The sequence below is a fragment of the Henckelia pumila genome, chromosome 1 (assembly GCF_033568475.1).
Source record: "Henckelia pumila isolate YLH828 chromosome 1, ASM3356847v2, whole genome shotgun sequence".
Taxonomy (NCBI): Eukaryota; Viridiplantae; Streptophyta; class Magnoliopsida; order Lamiales; family Gesneriaceae; genus Henckelia; species Henckelia pumila.
In genome coordinates, this window is record NC_133120.1 from 147,527,553 (window position 1) to 147,554,721 (window position 27,169).

General features: G+C 37.7%; 1 protein-coding gene and 1 non-coding gene across 2 annotated transcripts; both read left to right on the forward strand.

Moving 5' to 3' along the window:
• Positions 1-2,916: 2,916 nt before the first annotated feature.
• On the forward strand, positions 2,917-3,022 carry LOC140876520 (small nucleolar RNA R71). The gene has a single exon (XR_012148827.1). It is a non-coding gene; the product is annotated as a small nucleolar RNA R71 (small nucleolar RNA).
• A 16,958-nt stretch (positions 3,023-19,980) lies between these two features.
• On the forward strand, positions 19,981-21,217 carry LOC140874185 (uncharacterized). The gene is made up of 2 exons (XM_073277465.1): positions 19,981-20,525; positions 20,641-21,217. The coding sequence occupies exons 1-2, from the start codon at positions 19,981-19,983 to the stop codon at positions 21,215-21,217; spliced, it is 1,122 nt and encodes a 373-aa protein (XP_073133566.1).
• Positions 21,218-27,169: the final 5,952 nt, after the last annotated feature.

Below are 27,169 nucleotides of genomic sequence, written 5' to 3' on the forward strand. Positions count from 1 at the left end.
AATTTCAGAATTTCATATCAATTCAAAATCTTCTACCGACGGCACAACGGACCGGAATTGAAAATTCTAAAAGCATTAACATCATCTTCTCAATCATCTAAACACATATTCATACCAATTCCCATCAGCCATACACGAATTCAGCAGCATAAAATTTCAAGAAATTCAAAAAATATTCAAAAATTGATAAACAAGCCCGAACGACGATCTTTTCACGATTTGACTTAGATATGCTATCGTCGTATATACTAGAACACGTTTATACAATCAAATCTTAATTCTAACAACATCTTAAAATTCAAACACGGTAGAATTTAGCCAAACTTACGTCAAAGTGTAGCACTCGAAGCCGTGATCGCAAATATACGATCAATTTGAAATTCTACCGGCCGGATTAAATTCTACAAATTTTGGAAATGGAAGAATCGACTTCTCTTCTTCTTCCTTGGCTGAATCTCGACTTCTTTTTTTGAAATCTGATGGAGTTACACGTTTATATTCATTTAGCTTACATGTGTCATCCACTTGCAATATGGAAATTGCACTTTGGTCTCTGAGAGCTTGGTTATTTGCAAATTGTCCTTAGAACCTTCATTCATCTCTCTCGGTCTTGCTACTGCTGAAGGGAAGATATACACATGCAAAGTGTAATATAAATCTCTTGTTGACAAGTCAAATCCCATTTTTACAGTTTAGCCCCTAAAACTTCGATATTTGCAGTTCAGTCCCTGCTCGAGTTCCTTCTTCCAATTAAATCCTTTAATTCTCGGAACATGGAATTTGAATCTTAAATCCCACAAATATTTAATTAGAATATTTATTCTTTTAATTTAAGAATCCCGAATTTAATTTTCAAAACCCGTAAATTCTAAAATTAAATATTTTCGCCTCGAAAATTAAATCTCTAATTTCCATAAATTCCAAATTGAATATTTTCCAAATACTAAATTTAAATCTCTAATTCCATAATTAATATTCATATTTTCAGGGCCTTACAGAATGGCTCAGAGTATTGTTGGTCAAACCTTGTGAACGCACGTCGATGATCCATCTACAAGCACCTCACAAGTAAAAAAAACAACAAAATAAATAATAAAAAATAAATAAATAACAATAATAAAATGTCTAGTATCAAGCAAATAATCTATCCTAATATTAACTAAACAGTCCCCGACAATGGCGCCAAAAACTTGACCGCTTAATTCGATGTCTACTAGCAAGTGCACTAAGTCAAGTAATAGTATATGGATGTGAGTCCAAGTATCGATCCCATAGAAACTGTAGTCAATTTTCAAGATTTAATTATCTAGTTTAATCTAGACAGAATAATAAATATGAGTGCTAAGAATTAAATAAAAATTAAATTATTAAAAATAATAAGAATTTAAAATAGAAGAAAAATAAATTTAATTAAATTGAGACAACCAAGACACATGCATGTATCGAACAAATTATGCAAAAAAGTGGCAAAATCTAAGATCCAGATTTAATCTTCAATCACGGCGAATTTTCCTAATTTATTTAACAGTCTATTTCTATAATAATTAAACCTATTCAAATATTGACGGATTAATCTTTCATAATTCAAATATAATTCAAATGCATTCGGAATTGTGAGAATCCAGTTTTCACCTAATGCCGCACAATGAAATCGAATACTATTTCTAGTCAATTTAACCTTGTGTTGATTAATGGAGCGATCAAAATCAATTACTCACATTTTCACTCAGAATCGATTAACATGCAAGTAAATAATTGATCAGATTATTCACAAGAACAAAATATAAATCCAAAAATAAATAATCTAGATAAAAATCCAAAAATCCCAAATCAACATCCACATGTTCGACATAAAAGTTTTCGGCCCAATCTCGTCATCTTGGTTGAAAGAAACTACTCAATAATTGCAAATATTAATTCAAAAATAAAAAAAGAATAAAAAGAAAAGAAATTATAATGGAGCGTTATTTAAATCTTCAATCTCCGCCCTTGCCGCCTCGATCTATGCGTGCGATCTCTCCTCTTTCATCTGCTGTTAAGTCCCCGTTTATATGGCTTTGAAAGCCCATAAAATAAAGCCCGCAAAATAAGATTTTTAATTGCCGAAAATTATGATTTTCTGATCTGCGCGATATCTCGCTCGAGCGGTAGAAAATTTCCTCTCGAGCGAGAAACTTTCTGCCCCATATTTTTTTCCCCGCAGCACAAATCTCGCTCGAGCGGTAGAAAATTCCCGCCCGAGAGAGAAACTTTCTGTCCAGCGCGCAGCAATTTTAAAAAATTCATATCTAGAGTTCTAGCCGTCGGATCGAGCCAAAATTTGGACAGCAGCTTCAAAACATCTTGAATTCATTTTGAACGATGGAGATCAGATTTGATCTAATAAATTTTGACCATTGCTGCTCCTTAATTCATTCTTGCGGCTCTACTCTTGCTCCAAATTCTTGATTTCTTCAATATTTCCTTCAAATAAAACCTAGAGAGTGACATGCACATGCATGAAATAAATTATAATTAAAACATGTACAAACACACATGAAACCATATGAATGCATGCCAAATAAATCTAAAAATAACACAAAATAATACACACAAAAGACACTTATCAGTGCCTCTAAAATATTAATAGTCTTACCTTTGAAATTTCTAGTGCTCATAGCCGCTATCTATGTAGTCAAAGCCAAGACTTGAGCAGATAAAGATGTAAGAGGATACAATGCATAAACTCCTGCTGATTTTTGGATGTCAACTCGTTCATTCGACCACTGAAAGCTGTTGATAGTCATTTTCTCCAGCATCTCATATGCATGAGCAGGATCCTTTGCAAATATTGTACCTCCAACCGCAGAATCCACAGACATCCTTGTTGGATCATTCAGTCCACTATAGAATAATTCATTATGCTCCCAATATGTAAATTTATGATTTGGGCATCGCCTGAGAAAATCCTTGTAACGCTTCTAGGCCTCGTACAGCTGTTCAGAATCATGTTGCCTAAATGTGCCGATTTCATTCTTCAATTGGGTGGACTTGGCAGGTGGAAAATATTTTTCAAAAAATTTCACTATCGTGTCCTCCCATGTAGTAATTCTCCTCAACGGTAGTGATTGAAGCCAACACCTTGCTAGATCCTTGAGAGAAAATGGAAACAAGCGCAATCTAATAATATCCTCAGAAACACCATTCATTTTTACCGTATCAGTGATCTCCAAAAATGTCCTCAGATGCAGATGAGGATCGGTAGTAGAACTTCCATTGAATTGGTTCTGCTGAACCATATTGATCAGTGTAAGTTTCAGCTCAAATTTATTTGCATTGATAGTTCCTCTAGCTATGCCAGAATAATGAGCATGGACTACTGGCCGGAAGTGGTATCTAATTGGCACCAAAAGAGGTTGATTATTTTCAATCATTGCTTGCACCTCTTCTCTTATTTATTTTCCTAATGCTCTCTGTAATGATCCAAAAATGTTTAATTTGAAGATTTATGAAATTTTGGATTTAAATTTTGAGTTTCAGAAATTTAGGGGCCGAATTGAAATTTTTAAGTTTTACCTAGGGCTAAATTGCAAAATGAACTTAACTATTCTCTTAGCCAATCAAAGGAGAGATATTTTATGCATTGTAGCTCATTTTTCAGCCCATCAACAAGAGAGAGAGCCGAGAAGATCAGGGAAAGAAAAAAGACGCCATTTTTGAGTTCTTGGATCTCAAATCCGGCTTCATTCGATCATACGTTAGATTTTAAAGATAACCACATATTTGGAATCCCAGCGTCGAGTGCTTCATTATATGTACATTTGGTAAGATTCTATCGAGTTCCAAATTTTGGGTTATGTTAGATTTGAGATTTGAATGTATAGATTTGTTCTTGAGCTTATAGAGATGGTATATCTAAGACGGTTTGAGAAAATACTATGTTTGAGCATGTTTTGATTTTTGGACGCATTTTTCAAAAATTATAGATTTTTGGGGAAGATTATCTTGAAAATCTGGTGATGATTTTGTGTTGTTTTGGAGTTGACTTTGAGTTGATTTTTATGATTGAGATTTTGGGGATATCCGATTTTTAGCCGTTATGCCTCCGATTTGATTTTTGAAAGAGTTGTTGATTTATTGTTGAGCCAAGAGAATTTGAGAAATGATTTTGTTATTTTATTATCCATTTTAGATTTGATTGGAGTTGATTCAGTTGAAGTTTGCAAGAATTTGATTGTTGAGGAATTCGGGAGAGGTTGGTTTGGTTATTGTTTTGAAATGCCGAATTTTGATCGAATGGAATTGTTGAGTTTGATTGAGTTATTACTTTCAGGGATTTGAGATTCTTCAGAGTTTAAAAGATCAAAGGTATAAGCAGATAATGAAAGAATGGGTTTGAATCCTTGAGATGGTTTTAGATTTCTCGAGCCCTTAAAATCAAACATTTACTTGCTTATATGTTATGTGTTTAATTTATTCGATTCATGAGATTGATTGAATATCATGAGTTATGTTCTTTGATTATAGCTCGATGATTATCGACATTTGCATTTATGATATTTATATGAATCGAAGATTTGATATATGAGATGAAATGATCAAATTGATCAGAGTTTTAGATATATTTGAATTGCATCATCTTATTCATATTGAGCCAGACTCTTTTGAGATTTGATGGCAAAATTTCCTTTGTTGCAGCGGACTTTTGGGTCTATATTTGAGTGGCATAGGATGCAGAGCAGCTCCTATGGCTAGAATACTCTATACAGTTGCTCCAAAGTCCGGGGTTGAGAAGCCCAACACCCTCCCCGATTGGGAGAGTAGGTGGTGTTGTTGTGTTTTTTTCCCTTGGGATCCCTATAGCCGAGATTCATACTGAATCAAAGATTTTGATCGCCCACAGATTCTTGTGCATGCATTTCATTTGAGCATTATCCATTTGATATTTTCATGTACTTAGATTATTTTTATTGAAATGCTTAAATTCTTATTTGCTTCTATCGTTCATAATGATATTCTCATCGGTTTTTCGGCTGTTGCTTTGTCTTATGTGTATGCATTGCAACAGGTGGTTCAGGGTCTAGCTTTAAAGGACCTTGAAGGCGATGGGATTGAGAGTGGAAGTGGAGCTCGGGTTAAGCATTCAAGTCGTTTAACTTATTTTGGAATATATGTCGAACATTGTATTAGTCGAACATTTATGTATATTTGTCTCGTTTTAAGGTATTTTTAAATCCTTTTGATTGTAAGATCTTACAATTTATCGAGAAGCGCGATGTTACGGTTTTTGATGTTTGAATCGAAAAAAAAAAGAGAGGCAGCCAGAGCAGCGCACCCACGCCTCTCGGGCGGCGCGACCGCGCTACACCTCTGCAACAGCAGCGCGGCCGCATCGCCCGAGGTGGGCGGGTGCACTGCTAGGTCAGCCCGTCTATATAAATTTTTTTATTATTATTCCGGTTGGTTGCTTTTCATGTTGTAGATAGAACCCGGGGCATCCACATTATGTGGTATCAGAGCGATAAGATTGTTGGATCGAGTTAGAATTTTGTGAGCGGGGTAGATCGAGTCCTCTTGATTTTATTTTTCGCATGAGATTGATTTCATTGCTTGATTAAATGAATTCCATGCGACCATGATTTACTTTTTTAGGATTATATGCATACGTGCTTATTTGAATTACTTGTAAAATATGTAATAATTGAAAAGAGAATCAGAGAGATTCTTGATAAGAATTTTAGCACTCTTGAGCTTGATGAGCAAAGGATGATTGAAATTGAGATGATGATTATGATTACTTGATTTTATTTATATGATCTCCTCTATATCATAGATGCCTCATCGTAGAGCCAGAAATAGGCCTTTGACTGATGAAATACCTCAGACTGAGCTAGGCGGTGCCGCCATTGAGCCTATGGATGTCGCTCCTACACCGATGGAGGTGTTGTTGAAAAGATTTCAATCTTTTAAGCCACCGACTTTGAAAGGGACAGAAAATTCCATTGAATGTGAGAGTTTGATTGAAGATAATGAACAGTTATTTGAGTCTTTGGATTACTTTGATGATTGCAGATCAGATTGATTGTACATCAACTTCTTGATGTCGCTAAAATTTGATGGATCATGACCAAGAAATCTTTGGAGAATCGAGGTACTGTTATTAGCTGGGCTGTATTTAAGATTGAGTTCTATCAGCGTTTCTTCCCTACATCATAAAAAAAATACAGTGGAGCTTATTTTGCCAACCTGAGGCAAGGTAACTTGAATATCTAGGACTACGTTGCTAAATTCTCGAGTTTGTTGAGGTTTTCACCCCATGTAGCTATTGTTGAGGAAGCCAAGACCGATCAGTTCATTAATGGCCTTAACCCTGAGATCTTTACCTTGGTTAACACTGGATGATCGAGTAATTTTTTCGAAGCCCTAACAGAGCTAAGGGATCAGAGGGTGGTTTGATAAGACATAGAGGAACTCAGTTTGTGCCTCAGCCACCAATATAGCCACATCATGAGACACATTTTTAGCAATAGAACAGATTTGAGGGAGGTGGTAGCAGCAGTGGCAGAAGAGATCACTTCCGACCAAAAGGCAAGCAATTTAAAAGGCAAGGAAGTAGCTCATCAAATTTCAGTGGACCGAGACAGTCTGGTTTGGTTCAGAGTTTAGGATTTTTAGGTTTTTTTTGTAACAAATGTGGAGGAATAAATTCCAATAATAACTGTAAAGGAGTTTCAGGAAGTTGTAATTTGTGCCATCAGATGAGACACTTTGCTAAGGTGTGTCCTAAGCGTGGTTCTGAGATGTCACAAGGTGGAAGTTCATGAAGGCCTGCACCTTATCCTAACAGGCAAGCCCCTACAGTGCATTCCTTTCAGCCTCAGAACAGGCCAGATCAGAACAGACAGGGAGGTAGCCAAAATGTGGACCAACCTCCTAGGCAACAAGAGAGGGTTTATGCACTCACCGAGGATCAAGCTCAGGATGCACAAGATGATGTGATAGCAGATAATTGTTTTATTTTTGGTTATCCTGCTTATGTATTGATAAATACAGGTGCATCACATACATTTATAGCTGAGAAATTTGTTGAGTTGCATTCTTTGCCCTCTAAGCCTTTGCCTTCTATAGTTGCCATTTCTTCGCCCTTGGGGTAGAGGAATCATATCTGTGAAATTGATTAGAGGGTGTGAGCTACAATTTGAAGGGAATATGATTGAACTTGACTGTATAGTATTTGGTTTATTTGATTTTGATTGCATTATTGGAATCGATGCACTAATCATGTACAGGGAAACAGTGGATTGTTTTCAGAAGGTTGTCAGGTTTAGACCAGAGATGACAGATGTGTAGTACCTAAAATCCAATCTACTAAATCACATTCATTAAATTAAATAAATATTATGATTATTATTTTTATGTTTCATTGATTTAAATTCTTTATTTGATTTATGTGTTATTAAAATGTTTATTTATTTATCTAAATGATTTTATTGTACCAACTATTTAATTAATGCTTTTGATGGTTTAGTTTATTTATTTAAATAATTTTATTATACAACTTATTTGTTTTAATGATTTTAAAGGTGTAAGCTTGCTTATTCAAATGATTTTAATTGTCCGCTTATTAATTTAAAATGACTTAAGTTTATTGAATAGTTATTTAAATGATTTTAAATGTCTAACTTATTTATTTAAGGGCTTTTGATTGTTTAATTTGTTTTAAAGATTTTTATTTTTGCTCGTGTATTTATTTAATTGACTTTTAAATGTTCAGATAATTTATTTAAATTATTTTAATCGCTCTCATTATTATTTAAATGTCTATTATATCATTGTGACATCAAAATATTTAAGTATTGGTTTTTAAAAAATTCTTGAGTTATGAAGAATTTTAGCGTCAAGAATTTCATAATCTAGATTACAAGCCTAAGTTCGTTCTAATATTTATAATTTTAATTTATGAGATTTAATTGCTTTAAATTCCTTTAAAGTTTATGTTGCTCAAATATTTAAGTTAATTATTCTTAAGATGCTTGAGTTCAGTGACTTCCGGTCCCGGCATGAGGTGATGGTGGATTTTGATGGTAAATTCTTAGATTTTTCAAGAGTTAATATTTGTGAGGAGTTGATAAAAATAAATCAAGTTTCTATTTTTTTAAAGATTTTCCGGGTGACCAAAATCGTCTTTGAGGCATTTATGAATTTATTTTAGAACTTTCCAAAAAGTTAGCATTTTAAAACCCGGAAAGTGAAATTAAATTATTTATTTCAAATTCTTGAATTTTCAAACATAGGAATTTTGAGGGGCTAATTTTGAGTAGTGGTAAAGTTGTAAAACTTTAAGTAGCACTTTTATAAGTTGAAGGTGTAGCACTTTTAAGACTTTGACTCACACACACATACTTATACTTACACACACATATACATATACACATTTATTTGTCCCTACATGATGTGATGATATTTTTCTATATTTATGTGTGTTAATTGGTGTGATTAGAAGAGTTTGCGTTGATTAAATTCATTGTATAGTTACTAATGAACGTTTTTGGTTTGGTTTAGAGAAGGAAATGAGCAAGGATGAAGGCTTGGATGTTGTTTGCACAACATGATGCGCTGTTGAGGATTATGTGATGCGCGTTTGCGCAAGGCAGTGTGCGGATGATTTTTGCGAGAAAGAGTTTGGCAGCTCGATCTGCATACTTCAACCGATCGAGCGGTGCCAAGAAATATGAAAACAGTAGGATTGGAAAAATACTCTTGCTCGATCCGCAGACTTCAACCGATCGAGCGAGACGGGCAGTTCGGAAAAAAATCTATAATTTAGGAATTTTTATTTTTAAGGACTCTAGCCTTAATTAAAATATATATCTCAAATTTTAGAGTCTTGGAAAATTATGAAGATCTTTGGACGACATAGAAGCAAAAGAGAATCTTTTGGCGGCTAGGTTTCTTCTCTCTTTTCTTAGATTTAATTTTTCTTTCATGAATTTTTCTAGAAAATTCATGAATATTGTTGGCTAAGTTTTAATACTTGGTTGAGGAAGAAGAATCCTTGATTTTGTTTACTCATGAGATGTTGATTTTTAGTGTTTAATTCTTATTGAGTATCAAAAGTTGTTTGGAATTGATTGATATGCTAGTTTATGAGATTTTCGGATTGATCACCCTACGATTTCATTATACAATCTAATGCTAAATTAGAATTCAAATCCATAATTGTTTGAATCAACTAATTTGCGAAGCAACTGCGTTTAATATTTTTTTCTAGTGAATTTGTTAAATCGCAGGAACAATAATTTAATAGATTAAATACAATTGCTGGTATTTGTGTTGTCTAGATTCATCAGTTTTACTCATTTGAATGCTACCTTAACTTTAAATCTAGATTGCTGGTATCCGGGTTGATTTATTTGTAAGGGTTAATCTAGAACGCTGGTGTCTAATTAACTAAGATTAAGGTGAAACATGAATTTGATTTTCAATGATGAATATTTGATAGGATTAATTTTTTCTAGGCAATCGATGATAGAATGAATAATTTCAAGGGTGTAGTCGACCGATACTAAGGCTTGTTTCTTATTGATTTCTTCAGTATAGTTTTAATCTTGCATGTTAGTGATAAAATCAAATTTTAAATTGCTTAAATTTTCAGTAGTTAATCTCTAAACTCAAAAACCCCTTTCTTTTATTTTAGAACACATTAAATTTTCTTTCCTTGTGGGAATGATCTCTACTCTCGCTACTACATATTTATTTGTTTGAGTAGAGTTGGGTTAATTTTGGTGCGATACGACTAAGCGCTACCAAATTTTGGCGTCGTTGCCGGGGAAGGGCATTTAATTTATTTGTGTTTCTTTTTATTTTATTTATTCATTTATTTTTATTCTTTTCCCCAGTGCTTCTCGAGTTTGTTCATGCTTTCAGGTGACTCTTCGAAAGAAGAATTTCCATACGACCCAGAGATAGAGAGAACTTTTAATAAACGAAGGAGAGAAGCTCGTAGGAGACCAGAAGAAGACGAGCGCGTGTTTGAGGATTTTAGACTAGCAATGGCTAACAACGCTAATCTGAGATTGTGACAACTGGGCACTCCTGATCTGAATCAACAGCCCTTATGCATTACTTTTCCTACCTTAGAAGTTAATGCTACTTTAGAATTAAAATCTGGACTAATATATTTGTTGCCTGCTTTTCATGGTCTTGAAGGTGAGGATCCCAACAAGCACCTAATGGAATTCCATGTGGTATGCACGAGCATGAAACCCCATGGAGTAACAGAGGAGCAAATCCAGCTGAGAGCCTTTCCTTTTTCTTTAAAGAATGCTGCTAAGGATTTGCTATACTACTTTCCTCTTGGATCCATTACCACCTGGACAGAGATGAAGAGGATATTCTTAGACAAGTATTGTGAGACCTCGTTTCTAAACAACTAATTTCGGACAAAACAACCAAAGACATAAATTTTTTTTTTTAAAAAAAGGAGGTTCGCACGCCCGCACTGAAGTCAGCGCGCCCACGCCGGCACCTCGCCAAAACCAGCGCGCCCGCGCCCTAACCTCGACAAGAGGCCGCGCGCCCGCGCCGTCCTCTTGCCCAGAAATCAAAGGCACCGGAAGGAAATCCAACCAAACCTAAACACTTGCCTTTAAAATATCTGATAAGCCAAAAACAATACAAGAACAGTTTAGGGAAGAAAAACATTCGATTCGGTAGTACCTACATCGATTCTTGCTTACAATACAACACAAGAAGTTCGAATGACAAAACATGATCGCAAAACATAAACTAGATTGACATGCTAATTCGACTTCTAAACGAGTCTCACTTCTATCTCTTGCTCTTGACGCTAACTAGCTCTACGCTGACTTGATTCTGCCCCTCCTGTTGCCAAGTACACATACAAAACAAAGCAACAGCCGGATAAACCGGTGAGAACGATATTCCCAGTAAAAGCAACATAACACATAATAAAATCAATCAACATGCTTCCAAGGCAATACATAATCAAATAACAACGTAATGAAATGCATGTCTTTAAATCGGGATATCAATTCTGATAAACGAGAGATTTCTGCTGTACTTTTTGGGATCCCGAGGATGAGATCACGTGACGACTCACTGACTCTCCCAATCGAGGTGGTGCCATGTATCCCACTCCTCTAGACATTGAGCAACTATAATGAGTATGCTAGCACTAGGCGCAACGACTACGTCCTAGGCCACTCGACTATAGCTCCCAAACATCTAACAAAGAGCTGTTCTGCCCATCGAAACAATAATGCTGGCTCAATATGAATGCATATGGGAACAAAAAGAAACTTAGCCATATAATTAATTCAAATAATCAACAAAATACAGGTTCCATAAACTAGAACCAGTATCGATGCAATATGTGATTTTAAGGGAAACTCGAGAACCAACTGTCCCGAGTATGCTATCCCGCACAACGATGACTGCTTTTACCTTTCAAGGCAAGTAGTTCCAACTCTGGAAAAGCTACAACAAAAGATTGTATCAACAACTATACAACCTAAACAACAATCGACGGCTCAAGGAAAACTCTTTACCGATCTTCGTCCAACTCTTGACGATTAAATTTTGTTAACCCTGGGCTTGACAAACTCCAAACGAATCTGTTCAGATACAATAAAAGATCAATAACCACGATCAACTTACAAGCCAAGTTCAATAATTCAAAATGGTTCGAAATCTCGAAACTCAAACTGACGGCATAACGGCTATAAACTGAACAAATCGGAAACGCTGACAGCAGTTCAATACCGATATCAATATGAATCAATGCTAAAACAACAATATCAAGGCAATTCCAACAAATCTCAAAACCCAATTTTCGAACAAGGCTTTCGAAAATCAAAACAATTCCGAACGACGCTAAAATTCAAAACCGACAGATAATAAACGATCAGAAATCCGCCAAGTACAACATACTCGAATCTCGAACGATTCTAACAACATCCAAAAACTAGAATGTATCTGATCGAAGAAATACTTATGATAGAACGAAGCTCTCGCTGCTGTGATCGCTAAACTGCCTTCAGAATTAAATTTCAACGGACGAATCGCCTGGAAACCGAGATTGGAAAGCTTGAAAGAGGCGTTCCTAAGCTTCCATGGAGAGAAACAATTTGGAGGAGGAGGATGAAGACTATTCTCAAGTCAAACAAGTGTAGATAATATATAAAATCCCATATTTGCATTTTAGTCCCTGAAATTTCCAAAATTTGCAAAATATACCCTGATCAAAATCAAGTCGGCTCGTGAACTCTGTAATCTTCGATTAACTCAAATAAACTCATTTAAGATAAAATCGGGGCGTTACAATTCTCCCCCTCTAAGAAGAGATTTCATCCTCGAAATCAATACGAATCACAACTCATAAGATAGAATAAAGAACTAAAGACGGTAAGAAGAACTCACGTCATCCGAATAACTCAGGAAAACGTAGTCTCATGTTGGATTCTGTCTCCCAAGTCGCTTCCTTGACCCCATGACGGCTCCACTGCACTTTCACCAACGAAATCAACTTGGTTCTGAGTTGCTTCTGCTTCCGATCAAGGATCTGAATCGGTCGTTCAAAATAGCTCAGAGTCTCGTCTAACTCGGCTTCGTTAGGCTGAAGGATATGAGAAGGATCTGGATGATAATTTCGCAGCATAGAGACGTGAAAAACGTCGTGAATACCAGATAAAGACGGAGGAAGTGCAAGTTTGTAGGCAAGATCTCCTATCTTCTCAAGAATCTCGTACGGACCAATGAATCTCGGAGATAACTTCCCTCTCTTCACAAATCTGACAGTACCTCTGAAAGGAGAAATCTTAAGGAAAACACGGTCTCCCTGCTCGAAACTTAGAGGTCTACGTCTGACATTTGCATGCTTCGCCTGTCTATCTTGAGCTGATTTCATTCTCAACTGAATGATCTTAACTTGCTCTGCCACACCTCTAAGCATATCCGGTCCCAAATCAGGTGACTCGGACAAATCATCCTAGAACAATGGAGATCGGCATTTCTTACCGTACAATGCCTCAAAAGGCGTCATACCGATACTCGCTTGGAAGCTGTTGTTGTAAGAAAACTCAACGAGAGGCAAAGAATCATGCCAATTAGTGCCAAAGTCTAGCACTACCGCTCGCAGCATATCCTCTAATGTCTGGATAGTCCGCTCTGACTGTTCGTCGGTCTGAGGATGATAAGTTGTACTCAGATGCAATCGAGTACCAAGTGCCTCCTGAAGACTGTGCCAGAAATGCAAAGTGAATCTAGGATCTTGGTCTGAAACGATCGACTTCGGCACCCCATGCAATCTCACAACATTGCTAACAAACAACTCAGCCATCTGATCATGACGATACGTCATCCTGTACGGAATAAAACAAGCAGACTTCGTCAATCGGTCGATCACTACCCAAACAGCATCGCATCCTCGAACAGATCGCGGTAGCTTCGTGACGAAATCCATAGAAATATGATCTCATTTCCATTCAGGTACAGATAGACTGTGCAATAGACCAACCGGTCACTTCCGCTCTTCTTTCACTTACTGAGAGTTTAAACACCGAGATACAAACCTCGCAACATCGCTCTTCATTCTCTTCCACTAGAACTGGTTCTTCAGATCATTGTACATTTTACGACCTCCAGGATGAACACTGAACCGACTGCAATGAGCCTCTCGGAGAATACGCTGTCTAAACTCCGAAATATCAGGAACAAAAATACGGTTATTCATGAACAAAACGTCATCTCTAACCTGGAATTCAGACTGATGCCCAGATCTGACTTTCTCTATTGAAACCTGAATGCTCGGCTTAGACTTTTGTGCTTCTCTGATCGCAACAAACAACTCCGGCTCGGCTTGAATAGCAAACACTCTGATAGTCTTCCTATCTGTTTCAAACTCTAAACCAGAAGTGCAACAATCATCGATCAACTGAGAAACACCAATAGTCGAAAGAGATAGAGAACAAAGCTTTCGGCTCAAGGCATCTTCAACTGCATTTGACTTTCCCGGATAATACTTGATTTCACAGTCAAAATCCTTCAATAGATCTAACCATCGTCTCTGTCTCATATTCAGCTCTGCCTGTGAAAATAAATACTTAAGGCTCTTATGGTCAGAAAAGATCTCGAAAGACTCACCATAAAGATAGTGACGCCAGATCTTCAGAGCAAAGACGATCACAGCTAGTTCCAGATCATGAACCGGATAACGAGTCTCATGCGGTTTCAGCTGCCATGATGCATACGCTATCACATGCTTAAGTTGCATAAGAACACATCCTAAGCCACGGTTAGAAGCATCGCAATACATGGTAAAACCTCCAGTACCTTTCGAAATAGAAAGAATCGGAGCACTGGTCAGTTTCCTCTTCAGATCAACAAAGCTAACCTCGCAATCTGAAGTCCAGATAAAAGGCGCATTCTTCTGAGTCAGCTGGGTAATTTGCTTGGCAATATAAGAGAAACTCTCGATGAATCGGCGATAATAACCAGCTAAACCCATAAAGCTTCGGATCTCAGGTACTGATGTCGGTCTAGGCCAATTCATAACCGCTTTAATCTTGCTAGGATCGACAAAAATCCCATCTCTATAAATTATATGACCGAGAAAGACAACTCGATCTAACCAGAATTCACATTTAGATAGTTTGGAAAACAACTGCTCAACTCGCAAAATCTGCAAGACGATCCTCAAGTGCTCTGCATGGTCAGTACGGCTCTTCGAATAGATAAGAATATCATCGATGAAAATAATAAAAAACTCATCTAAATAACGCTGAAAGATACGGTTCATAAAACCCATAAAAACTGCTGGAGCTTTAGTCAAACCGAACGGCATGCTATAAACTCAAAATGACCATACCTCGTTCTGAATGCAGTCTTAGTAACATCTTCCTCTCGCACTCTCAGCTCATGATAGCCTGATCTCAGATCAATCTTAGAATAGACAGAAGAACCCTGTAGCTGATCAAAAAGGTCATCTATTTGGGGTAGAGGATACCTGTTCTTGACTGTAGCCTGATTCAACTGACGATAGTCGATACAGAGCCGCATAGAACCATCCTTCTTCCAAACAAACAGAACAGGAGCACCCCAAGGCGATACACTAGGTTGGATGTATCCCTTGGCAATCAAATCCTCAAGCTGCTCCTTCAACTCTCTCAATTCAATAAGTGCCATATGATAAGGAGCTTTGGAAATAGGTTGAGTACCTGGCACCAAATCGATGCTGAATTCAATCTCTCGAATAGGCGGTAATCCAGGAACATCTTCCGAAAACACATCCGCAAAATCTCTAACAACTGGTATATCAACCAATTCTAGGCTAGATTTCAGTACATCAATTGCATAGACCAAAAACCCCTCTGCACCTCTCTGTAACAAACGATTCATAGATAACACTGAAATCAAAGGAATTCTAGATCGAGAACCCTTACCAAAGAATTTCCACTCGTCGGCCATTTCAGGTCTGAACCTGACAACTTTCAGAAAACAATCGACTGTTGCCCTGTACTTGGTTAAAGCATAGATACCGACAATACAATCAAAATCTGACAGCCCAAGTAAAATACAGTCGAACTCTAAAATATTACCCTCAAAACACAATTCACAGTTCCTGACTAATCTGACAGAAACAATTCCTCCACCCAAAGGTGAAGTAACAGCTACTACAGTAGGCAACAACTCAGTAGGCAAAGCATGCAATAACACAAATTTCTCAGAGATAAAGGATTGGAAGCACTTGTATCTATCAAGACATGAGCAGAATAACCAAAAATCGAACAGTTACCTGTTATAACATCATCAGGTGCTGCCTGAGCCTGATCCTCTGTCAGAGCAAAGACTCGTGCCTGCTGTCTCGGAGGCTGGTTCGCACTAGAGTTACCTCCCTGTCTGTTCTACTGCTGAGGCTGGAAAGAGTGCACTGCAGAAGACTACCTCACATGCTGAGCTGTAGGTCGAGATGAACTTCAACTCTAAGCTCGATCTCTGTTACACTGAGGGCACACCTTGGAAAAATGTCCCGGTTGCTGACAAGTGTTGCAGTTCCCGAATACTCCTACACACTGATCTGTCGAGTTCCTACCTCCACACTTGCTGCAATACAAGGAAGATGATCCGGAACTCTGTCCAGAACCAAACTTCTTGGAACCACTGGAACTAGAAGAACTGTTCCCCTGCCTCTTGAACTGTTTCCCTCTTGCTTTATACTGATCCTTTCTGTTTCCCCCACTGCTTCCACCTTCATACCTCTGATGCTGGTTCTGGTGCTGAGGTGGCTGATTCTGATACTGAGATGGTTGGTTCTGATACTGCCTCTGCTGCTGAGATACCACCTGATTACCTCTCTGCCTCCACAAGCCTGCTGCTGCTCCCTTTGCGTGATTCATGGCATCCGCAAAGTTGTCTGGCCTAGCCGTGTTCACCAACGTGAAGATGTCGGCATTCAAGCCGTTGATAAACTGATTGGCTTTGGCTTCTTCACTGTCGGCAATGTGCGGGGCAAAACGCAACAAGCTGTCAAACTTGGCTACGTACTCCTCAATGTTCATATTCCCTTGCCTCAGATTGGCAAACTCGGCTCCCTTGTCCTTTCGGTACGAAACAGGGAAAAACTTCTTATAAAACTCTGTTTTGAAAATAGACCAATCGACAACTGTACCTCTGTTCTCCATGGATCTCTTGGTCGTGATCCACCAGTTCTTTGCAACACCACGCAGCTGATGAATGACTAACCTGGTTCGGTGGTCATCTGTATAATCCAGGGAATTGAACAGCTGATCAATGTCATCCAACAAACTCTCACAGCCAACTGGATTCTCAGTACCCATCAACAAAGGCGGATTAAAAGACTGAAACCTCTTCAGCAAGGTTTCCATAGGAGTCGTTGTAGCATCCAACTGATCAACTTCAGTGCTAGCTTGTTCAGTCGTAGGAATGACTGGCGGTGTGTTCCTGTTAATCACTCGACGAGGACCCATCTGATAATCAAAGGTTAGGGCACGAGATAATCTCAATCGCTACAATTCGGTGCCCTAACAACCGCTTGGAATACCGGATACCCGTCGATAACAAAAACATTTATATCTCAAGTAGTTCATGCTTTATAAATTAAATCACAACATCATGTATTTCAATTAATTTTTAAATAATAAAGCATGCTCGAATGGTATTAATTAAACAATTAAAGAACTCAAACACATGCGAGGAGCCAATACATGCGGACTCGAACTACCCCGCTCACTCTAGTTCAACCAAGAATCTTAATGCTCTGATACCACTTAATGTGAGACCTCGTTTCTAAATAACTAATCTCGGACAAAACAACCAAAGACATAATTTTTTTTTAAAAAAAAAGGACGTTCGCGTGCCCGCGCTGAAGTCAGCACGCACGCGCCGGCACCTCGCCAAAACCAACGCGCCCGCGCCCTAACCTCACCAAGAGGCCGCGCGCCCGCGCCATCCTCTCGCCCAGAAATCAAAGGCACCGAAAGGAAATCCAACCAAACCTAAACACTTGCATTTAAAATATCTGATAAGCCAACAACAATACAAGAACAATTTAGGGAAGAAAAACATTCGATTCGGTAGTACCTACATCGATTCTTGCTTACAATACAACACAAGAAGTTCGAATGACAAAACATGATCGCAAAACATAAACTAGATTGACATGCTGATTCGAATTCTAAACGAGTCTCACTTATATCTCTTGCTCTTGATGCTAACCAGGTCTACGCTGACTTGATCCTGCCCCTCCTGTTGCCAAGTACACATACAAAACAAAGCAACAGCCGGATAAACCGGTGAGAACGATATTCCCAGCAAAAGCAACATAATACGTAATACAATCAATCAACATGCTTCCAAGGCAATACATAATCAAATAACACTGTAATGAAATGCATGTCTTTAAATCGGGATATCAATTCTGATAAACTAGAGATTGCTGTTGTACTTTTTGGTATCCCAAAGATGAGATCACGTGACGACTCACCGACTCTCCCAATTGAGGTGGTGCCATGTATCCCACTCCTCTAGACTTTGAGCAACTATAATGAGTATGCTAGCACTAGGCGCAACGACTACGTCCTAGGCCACTCGACTATAGCTCCCAAACGTCTAACAAAAGAGTTGTTCTGCCCATCGAAACAATAGTGCTGGCTCAATATGAATGCATATGGTAACAAAAAGGAACTTAGCCATATAATTCATTCAAATAATCAACAAAATACAGGTTCCATAAACTAGAACCAGTATCGATGCAATATGTGATTTTAAGGGAAACTCGAGAACCAACTGTCCCGAGTATGCTATCCCGCACAACGATGACTGCTTTTACCTTTCAAGGCAAGTAGTTCCAACTCTGGAAAAGCTACAACAAAAGATTGTATCAACAACTATACAACCTAAACAACAATCGACGGCTCAAGGATAACTCTTTACCGATCTTCGTCCAACTCTCGACGATTAAATGCTGTTAACCCTGGGCTTGACAAACTCTAAATGAATCTGTTCAGATACAATAAAAGATCAATAACCACGATCAACTTACAAGCCAAGTTCAATAATTCAAAATGGTTCGAAATCTCGAAACTCAAACTGACGGCATAACGGCTATAAACTGAACATACCGGAAACGCTACAGCAGTTCAATTCCGATATCAATACGAATCAATGCTAAAACAACAATATCAAGGAAATTCCAACAAATCTCAAAACCCAATTTTCGAACAAGGCTTTCGAAAATCAAAACAATTCCGAACGACGCTCAAATTCAAAACCGACAGATAATAAACGATCAAAACTCCGCCAAGTACAACATACTCGAATCTCGAACTATTCTAACAACATCCAAAAACTAGAATGTATCTGATCGGAGAAATACTTACGATAGAACGAAGCTCTCGCTGCTGTGATCGCTAAAATGCCTTCAGAATTAAATTTCAACGGACGGATTGACCGGAAACCGAGATTGGAAAGCTTGAAATAGGCGTTCCTAAGCTTCCATGGAGAGAAACAATTTGGAGGAGGAGGATGAAGAATATTCTCAAGTCAAACAAGTGTAGATAATATATAAAATCCCATATTTGTGTTTTAGACCCTAAAATTTCCAAAATTTTCAAAATAGACCCTGATCAAAATCAAGTCGGCTCGTGAACTCTGTAATCTTAAATTAACTCAAATAAACTCATTTAAGATAAAATCGGGGCGTTACAAGTATTTTCCAGCTTCAAGAGCAGCAAATATCAGAAAAGAGATCTATGACATTAAGCAGAATCAAGGGGAGTCACTTCATGAGTATTGGGAGCGATTTAAGAAACTATGTGCTAGCTGTCCGCAGCACCAGATAAGTGAAAATTTGTTAATCCAATACTGCTATGAAGGTTTATTGTCTCATGACAGGAATATGCTCGATGCGGATGGCGTAGTTTTTGTGGACAAGACTTCAGTACAAGCAAGGAACTTGATAGAGAATATGACTGCCAATTCTCAGAAATTTGGCACCAACAGGAGTGATTCAACATCGAGAAGGAGTAATGAGGTAAATGTTTCTTCCCTTGAACAACAATTGATTGAACTGACGTCTCTTGTGCGTCAAATGGTTGTAGGGAACGGAAAAAATGTGAAAGTTTGTGGAATTTTCACTACAAAGGGACATGCAACTGACACGTGTCACACGCTTCAAGAGGGATCTACTGAGCAAGTTAATGCAGCAAGAGAATTTCCAGGGTCACCAAAACAAAAATATGATCCTTACTCCAACACATACAATCCAGGTTGAAAGGATCATCCAAACCTCAGATATGGAAATCCTGCAATGAACCAGCCTGCACTTGAAGTACAGCCAAATAATCAAGCATACAGGCCATCGTATCCTCCACAACCACAACGTCCTCAAATTCCAACGCTTGGTGAGTTTCTAGAAAATATTGTTAAGGATTTTGCTACTAATACTGTAACTTTTCAACAAAAATGAGAGCAAGTATCCAACACTTGAACACTCGGGTGGGGCAGTTGGCCACAGCAATTAATAGATTGGAGGCACAAAATTCTAGCAGCTTACCATCACAGACAGTGGTGAATCCGAAAGAGAATGTAAGTGCAATCACCTTGAGGAGTGGAAGACAGTTGAAGGTCCATGAAGAAGTGGTGAAAGAACCAGTACATAATGAATATGTGCAGGAATCTAAGGTAGAGGAAGATGAGATAGTTCAAAAAGACACTGCAAGAGGTAAGTTTCCTCCCCTTTCTGAGTATAAACATGTAGCCCTTTTTCCCTTAGCGTTGAAAGAGTCTAGGAAGGATGAAGGTATCAAGGGGTTGTATGAAAATTTTTGTAGATGCGAGGTAAATGTCCCTTTGTTAGATGCTATCAAACAAGTACCTCGCTATGCTAAATTTTTAAAAGAATTATGTACTACGAAAAGGAAACAAAAACTGAAGGGATGTAAGAAATTAGAACTAGGAGAACAGGTTTCTGCTGTGATTCAGAATACCCACAAAATGCAAGGTTCCCGGTATGTTTTTGATTTCTTGTAAAATAGGATATGTTCAGCTTGATACGGCCATGTTAAATTTAGGAGCATCGATTAATGTTATGTCATATTCTGTTTATGCTTCCTTAAAACTAAGGTCTTTGAATGAAACTACAATTGTTATCCAGATGGCTGATAGATCTAGTATTTGTCCTAGGGGTGTGTTAGAGGATGTTCTTGTGCAAGTTGGTAATTTGGTTTTTTCTGCTGATTTCTATGTACTTGATATGAAAAATAATGATATGAATAGTCCAATTTTGCTAGGAAGACCATTTCTGAAAACTTCGAAGTTTATCATAGATGTTAAAAATGGCACTCTCACTATGGAGTTTCATGGGGAGATTGTTATGTTTCATATTTTTGGCACCCTGAAAATTCCTGGCTGTGAAAGTGTTGTTAATAATATTTATATCAATGATCACTTGTCACAAGAATACACGAAAGATGTGAATGAGGATAAGTTGAAGGAAGTTATTGCAAAACCTGCTAAAATTTCTATTGCTGAAATTTTTATCTCTGATTTGCAGGTACCTAGAACTGAGACAAAACTTCCTCCAGATCGAGTGAAAGGAATACCAATGGAAAAAGGGAAGCAGAATCAAGAGACTGGAATCCCCAGAAAATCGAAGCAGAGGAGGCAAGGGCCAAAAATAACTGCAAAACTGTTCAGATGAGTGAAGGTGGACAAAGGCACCAGATATGATGTGGGGACCTCGGGTTGCTAATCTCATCATATGGCAAGTAACGATTAATTAACAATTAATCATACCTTAAAAGAATACTCAAACCAAGAACTAAATATTTTTTTTAAAAGGGCACCTCGCTTGATCGGTTAAATCCTACCGATCGAGTGAGCAAGAAATGCAAAGTCTCGGGTTTGAGCAAAACTTGGCCTCGCACGATCGGTGAAATTCAGCCGATCGAGCGGGCTCAAATCATCAAAGTTTTTGTTTGACAAAAACAGGCCTCGCTCGATCGGTGCAAATTAACCGATCGAGCGGCACCTCTATTTCAAAAATTCTGCAGAAACTGTTTGCTATCAAAACCGATACCAACACATAACCACTCAACCAAATCAATTCCAAAGCATGATATCTCAATGCCAAACCATGTATCAACATATATATCAAGTCTCAATAATAATATACTAGGTTTTACAAGATCTGCAAGAGTACAAACTAACAAAAAGCATGAAGTTAAATAACTTGTTCCAATGTTCTTCAAAACATAACATGCTAAATTATTCCTAAACATGATTTCAAGGCTTCTAAGTTCATCATTTAGCTACACAACCTGAGTCCACACTTCTATACTCTCTCTCGAGCTATCAATGTCATCTCTGACTAGCTCATGCCCCATCTGTTGTCATGCACACATACAAAACAAGACAAAAGTCGGATAAACTCCGGTGAGAATACAATCTCAGTATAATCAACATATATATGTGTTAACATAAATAATATCAACTCTAAAATTTCATCTCGAGAATAGAGTAATCAACGCATAAATATATACAGAATTGATTCATATAACGTCATTGCCATCAAGATTTGTATTCGATCTTGACATGGATATCCATCTATCGTAGTCATCTGACCCAAAAATAAGGTTCAGCAAACCTTGGCAAGAATCAATTCATATCACATATCATCTCATATCAAATAAAGTTCCACTACCTGTGATGGATCGACAACATCAATTATAAAACAATAAACAAGTATGTGATTTTGGCGGGATAACTCAAGAAGCTTCATTCTCGAGTTTCAAATCCCTGACTTGCAATGTCGTATTTTACCTTCTTATTTTCTTGGTTTTGAACGCTTCAAATCTGACACATAACATAAAAACATTCATATCAAACTTCATTCAGTTCTATACTTCCAAAATCGATTCACAAGCATCATTAGATCTTCAATCAAAATGACTTCAAACCTTGATCACTTCTTCTTCGGTTCGAAGTCAAAGTTCTTGAGTCGTTGGCCTTCAATAATAATCTGAAATTGAAGAATACATATGCTAAACTATCAACAACAACTCAAAGAATACCTCAGCTCATTCATAGGCTATCAAAACGGCCTCAAATCATAACCCAACAGCGTAGCGATTGAAAATCTGTAACCGACACAATATCGAAACCAATTCTAATCATTCAAAAGTATCCATAACCATCATATACCAGCTAAATGACATCAAAACTCAGCAAAATCAGATGCCTAACTTTCGAAACATTTGCTGAAAAACATATTAAACTCATACGACACTCATTCTTTGATTCAGTTTCGATACAATACAATACATAATCTCAAGAACACGTGCATAGCAGCAAAATCTGATCTCTACCATATTTCAATCTTCAAAACATGCTGAAATCAATAAAGACTTACACCAAATCGAAGCCCTCATCATAAAGATCGCAGCGCTATTTTTGGAATTGAAATCGGACAATCGGATCAAAAGATACAAGGATTTGAAAATCAAAATCAAATGAAAAACTTGAAGGACTCGACGTCTGCTCTAACTTTTCTGAATGGCATATGCACTTCACACGTAAGATAGCTGAAAAATCATGCGGGATTTAGATATATTCAAGCATGATTGCAATTAAGTCCCTAAAAACTTCAAAAATTGCAATTCAGTCCTCGGATTCAATTTCAATCCTATATAATTTAAGAATATTAGAATTTAAATCAAAACTCTAAAAATTCTCAAATTAAATATACTCGTATTAAAATTAAATAAGTTTAGATTAAATCAAATAATCCCGGGCCTTACATTTCTCCCCCACTAAGGCATGAGTTCGTCCTCGAATTCATAAGCAATCTAAACATGCAGTCTGTATACACATAAGATAAAGAATAACAGAAAACTCAAAAAGAACTCACCTCAATGGAATAGATAGGGAAATCTCTGCCTAATGTCTTCTTCAACTTCCCATGTAGCCTCTTCAACTCCATGCCGATTCCACTGAATCTTCACCAATGGAATGTTCTTGTTTCGGAATCGTTTTCCTTCCTATCAAGTATCTGAATCGGCTGTTCAAAGTAGCTAAGAGTTTCATCTAATTCAGCTTCATCAGGTTGCAAGATATGAGATTCATCAGGTTGGTACTTTCGAAGAATCGAGACATGAATTACATCGTGGATACCAGATAAAGATATAGGAAGAGCGAGTCGATAAGCAAGATTGCCTATCATCTCGAGTATCTCATACGGCCCAATAAATCGTGGAGATAACTTTCCTTTCTTTCCAAATCGGACTGTGCCCCTTAACGGTGAAATTTTCAAGAACACTCTATCTCCCTGTTCAAAACATAACGGTCGTCATCGATTATTTGCATTTCTGGATTGTCTATGCTACGCTGTTCTCATTCTCTGCTAAATGAACTTTACCTTCTCAGTTATCTGTCTGATCATATCTGGTCCCAATTCAGGTACCTCTGACACATCATCCCAATACAGTGGTGATCGACACTTCTTTCCATACAGTTCTTCTAATGGAGTCATCTCTATACTAGTCTGATAACTGTTGTTATAAGAGAACTCCACCAATAGTAATGAATCTTGCCATGTAGTACCAAAATCCACTATTACAGCTCTAAGCATATCCTCAAGAGTCTGAATAGTTCATTCAGATTATCCGTCAGTTTGAGGATGATAAGCGGTACTCAAATGTAAACGCGTACCTAAAGCTTGCTGTAGGCTATGCCAAAAGTGCGAAGTAAATCTAGGATCTCGATTAGATACAATCGACTTTGGCACACCATGTAACCGTACTACTTCTCGAACATATAAATCTGCCATCTGATCATGACGATAAGTCATTCAATATTGAATAAAACATGCATATTTCGTCAACCTGTCAATGATCACCCAAATAGCATCGCATCCTCGGGATGACCGTGGCAATTTCATCACAAAATCCATGGAAATGTGGTCCCATTTCCATTTAGGAACAGATAAACTCTGCAATTCCTATCAGCCTTCACCTATTGGCAATTTAGGCATTTTGATACAAATTCAGTCACATCAGACTTCATTTGTTTCCACCAGTACTGATTTTTCATATCATTATACATTTTTGCCTCCAGGATGTACACTGAATTGACTACAATGGGCTTCTTTCAAGATATTCTGTCTCAAATATGAAAGATCGGGAACAACAATTTGGTTATTCACATACAAAATACCATCCATACTGACCTTATACTCAGATTGATGCCCTGATCTGATCATTTCTATAGACTTCTGAACACTTAAGTCTGATTTCTGCGCTTCTTTAATTTGACTCAACAATTCAGGCTCAGCACTTATAGCACAAATTCTCATTGGTCTTCTATCTGTCTCAAATATTAATCCAAAAATATAGAATCTTTAATCAAATTACATACACCTATAGTAGACAAGGATAAAGCACATACCTTCCAACTTAGGGCATCTGCTGCTGCATTTGACATCCCTGGATAATATTTGATTTCACAATCTAAGTCTTTCAGTAAATCAAGCCATCTTCTTTGTCTCATGTTCAGTTTAGATTGTGAAAACAGATATTTCAAACTCTTATGATCAGAAAATATTTCGAACTTCTCACCGTATAGATAATGTCGCCAGATCTTCAATGCAAAGACGATAGCTGCCAATTCAAGATCATGAATTGGATATCTGACTTCATGTGGTTTCAGTTGTCGAGAAGCATAAGCAACAACATGTCCTTTCTGCATCAAGACACAACCCAAACCTTGGTGAGAAGCATCACAATACACAACAAAATCACCTGTACCTGAAGGTATTGTCAAGACTGGTGCTGTAGTCAATCTTTTCTTCAGCTCAAGGAAACTAACTTCACAAGCTTCAGACCAAACAAATGGTGTATTCTTCTGTATGAGCTGAGTAATAGGCTTCGCAATAGACGAGAAATCTTTGATAAATCGACGGTAATAACCTACTAAGCCCATAAAACTTTGAATTTCTGGCACAGATGTTGGTCTCTGCCAACTGGTCACTGCTTCAACTTTGCTTGTATCAACTGAAATACCATCTCCTGAAATAATATGACCAAGAAAAACGACTTTCTGCAACCAAAATTCACATTTTGACAACTTGGCATACAATTTCTCTTCTCGTAGAGTTCTCAAAACAGTTCTGAGGTCGTCATCATGATCACACAGATTCTTAGAGTAAATCAAAATATCATCGATAAAGATAATCACAAAGTCATCTAGATACTTTTGAAATACTCTATTCATCAATCCCATAAATACTGCTGGTGCATTCGTTAAACCAAAAGGCATGACTATGAATTCATAATAGCCATACCAGGTTCTAAATGCAGTCTTAGGAATATCCTCAGATCTTACCCTCAGTTGATGATAACCAGATCATAAATCAATCTTCGAATATACTGACGAAACTTGCAATTGATCAAATAAGTCATCTATATGAGGTAAAGGATATCGATTCTTTACCATTTCTTTATTCAATTGACGGTAGTCAATACATAATCTCATTGATCCATCCTTCTTTTTAACAAACAAAACTGGAGCGCCCCAAGGAGAGACACTCGGTTTAATGTATCGTTTGGCTAAAAGATCTTCAAGTTTTTCTTTCAGTTCTTTCAATTCAATTGGTGTCATACGGTAATGTGCTTTCGATATCGGTTGTGTACCTAGCATCAATTCTATACTGAAGTTTACCTCTCGAAACGGAGGCAATCCCGAAATCTTGTCAGGGAAAACATCAGCGAACTCACTAACCACTGGCAAATCAGCCAATTTCGAGCTAGTTTTAAGTACATCAACTGCGTAAATCAGAAATCCTTCTGCCCCTTTCTGCAATAAATCAGTCATAGAAAGAACAGATATCAAAGGAATTCTGGCTCGTGAACCCTTACCATAGAACTTCCACTCGTCTGCCATCTCTGGTCTGAACCTCACAAGTTTCTGAAAGCAATCAACTGTAGCCCTGTACTTGGTTAACGTGTCTATGCAGATAAAACAATCAAAATTAGACAAACCAATCACAACACAATCCATTTCAATCTCATGACAACCAAACTGCAATGTAAAATTTCTTACAGACTTCACTGGTATAATACATCTTCCCAAAGGTGATGAAATAGACACTACAGTAACTAAGGGTTCAACAGGAAATTCATGTAATGCAACAAATTGCTCATAAATAAATGTGTGTAATGCACCAGTATCAAATAACACATAAGAAGGATAACCATTAATAGAGCAGTTACCTGCAATCACATCATCAGGTGCAGCTTGTGCTTGCTCTTCAGTCAGTGCAAACACTCGAGCATGTTGTCTTGGAGGTTGATTCACTGTCTGATTTCCTCCTCCTTCTCTACCTTGTGCTGTTGGTTGTGGTTGAAACGAATTCACAGAGGATCCTTGTCTCCCAGTTTGTGCTACTGGTCTAGACGATCCCGTACCCTGTGCACTTCCAAAACCCCGCTGTGGGCAAACTCGTGCAAAATGACCTGTCTGATTGCAAATATGATAGCTTCCAAAATCTCCTCGACATTTCTCACTAGTGTGACGACCCCCACACTTGGTACAGTAAACATCAGATCTCTGTCTAGCTCTAGACTATCGGGATTCACTTGAACTAGAAGAGCTATCT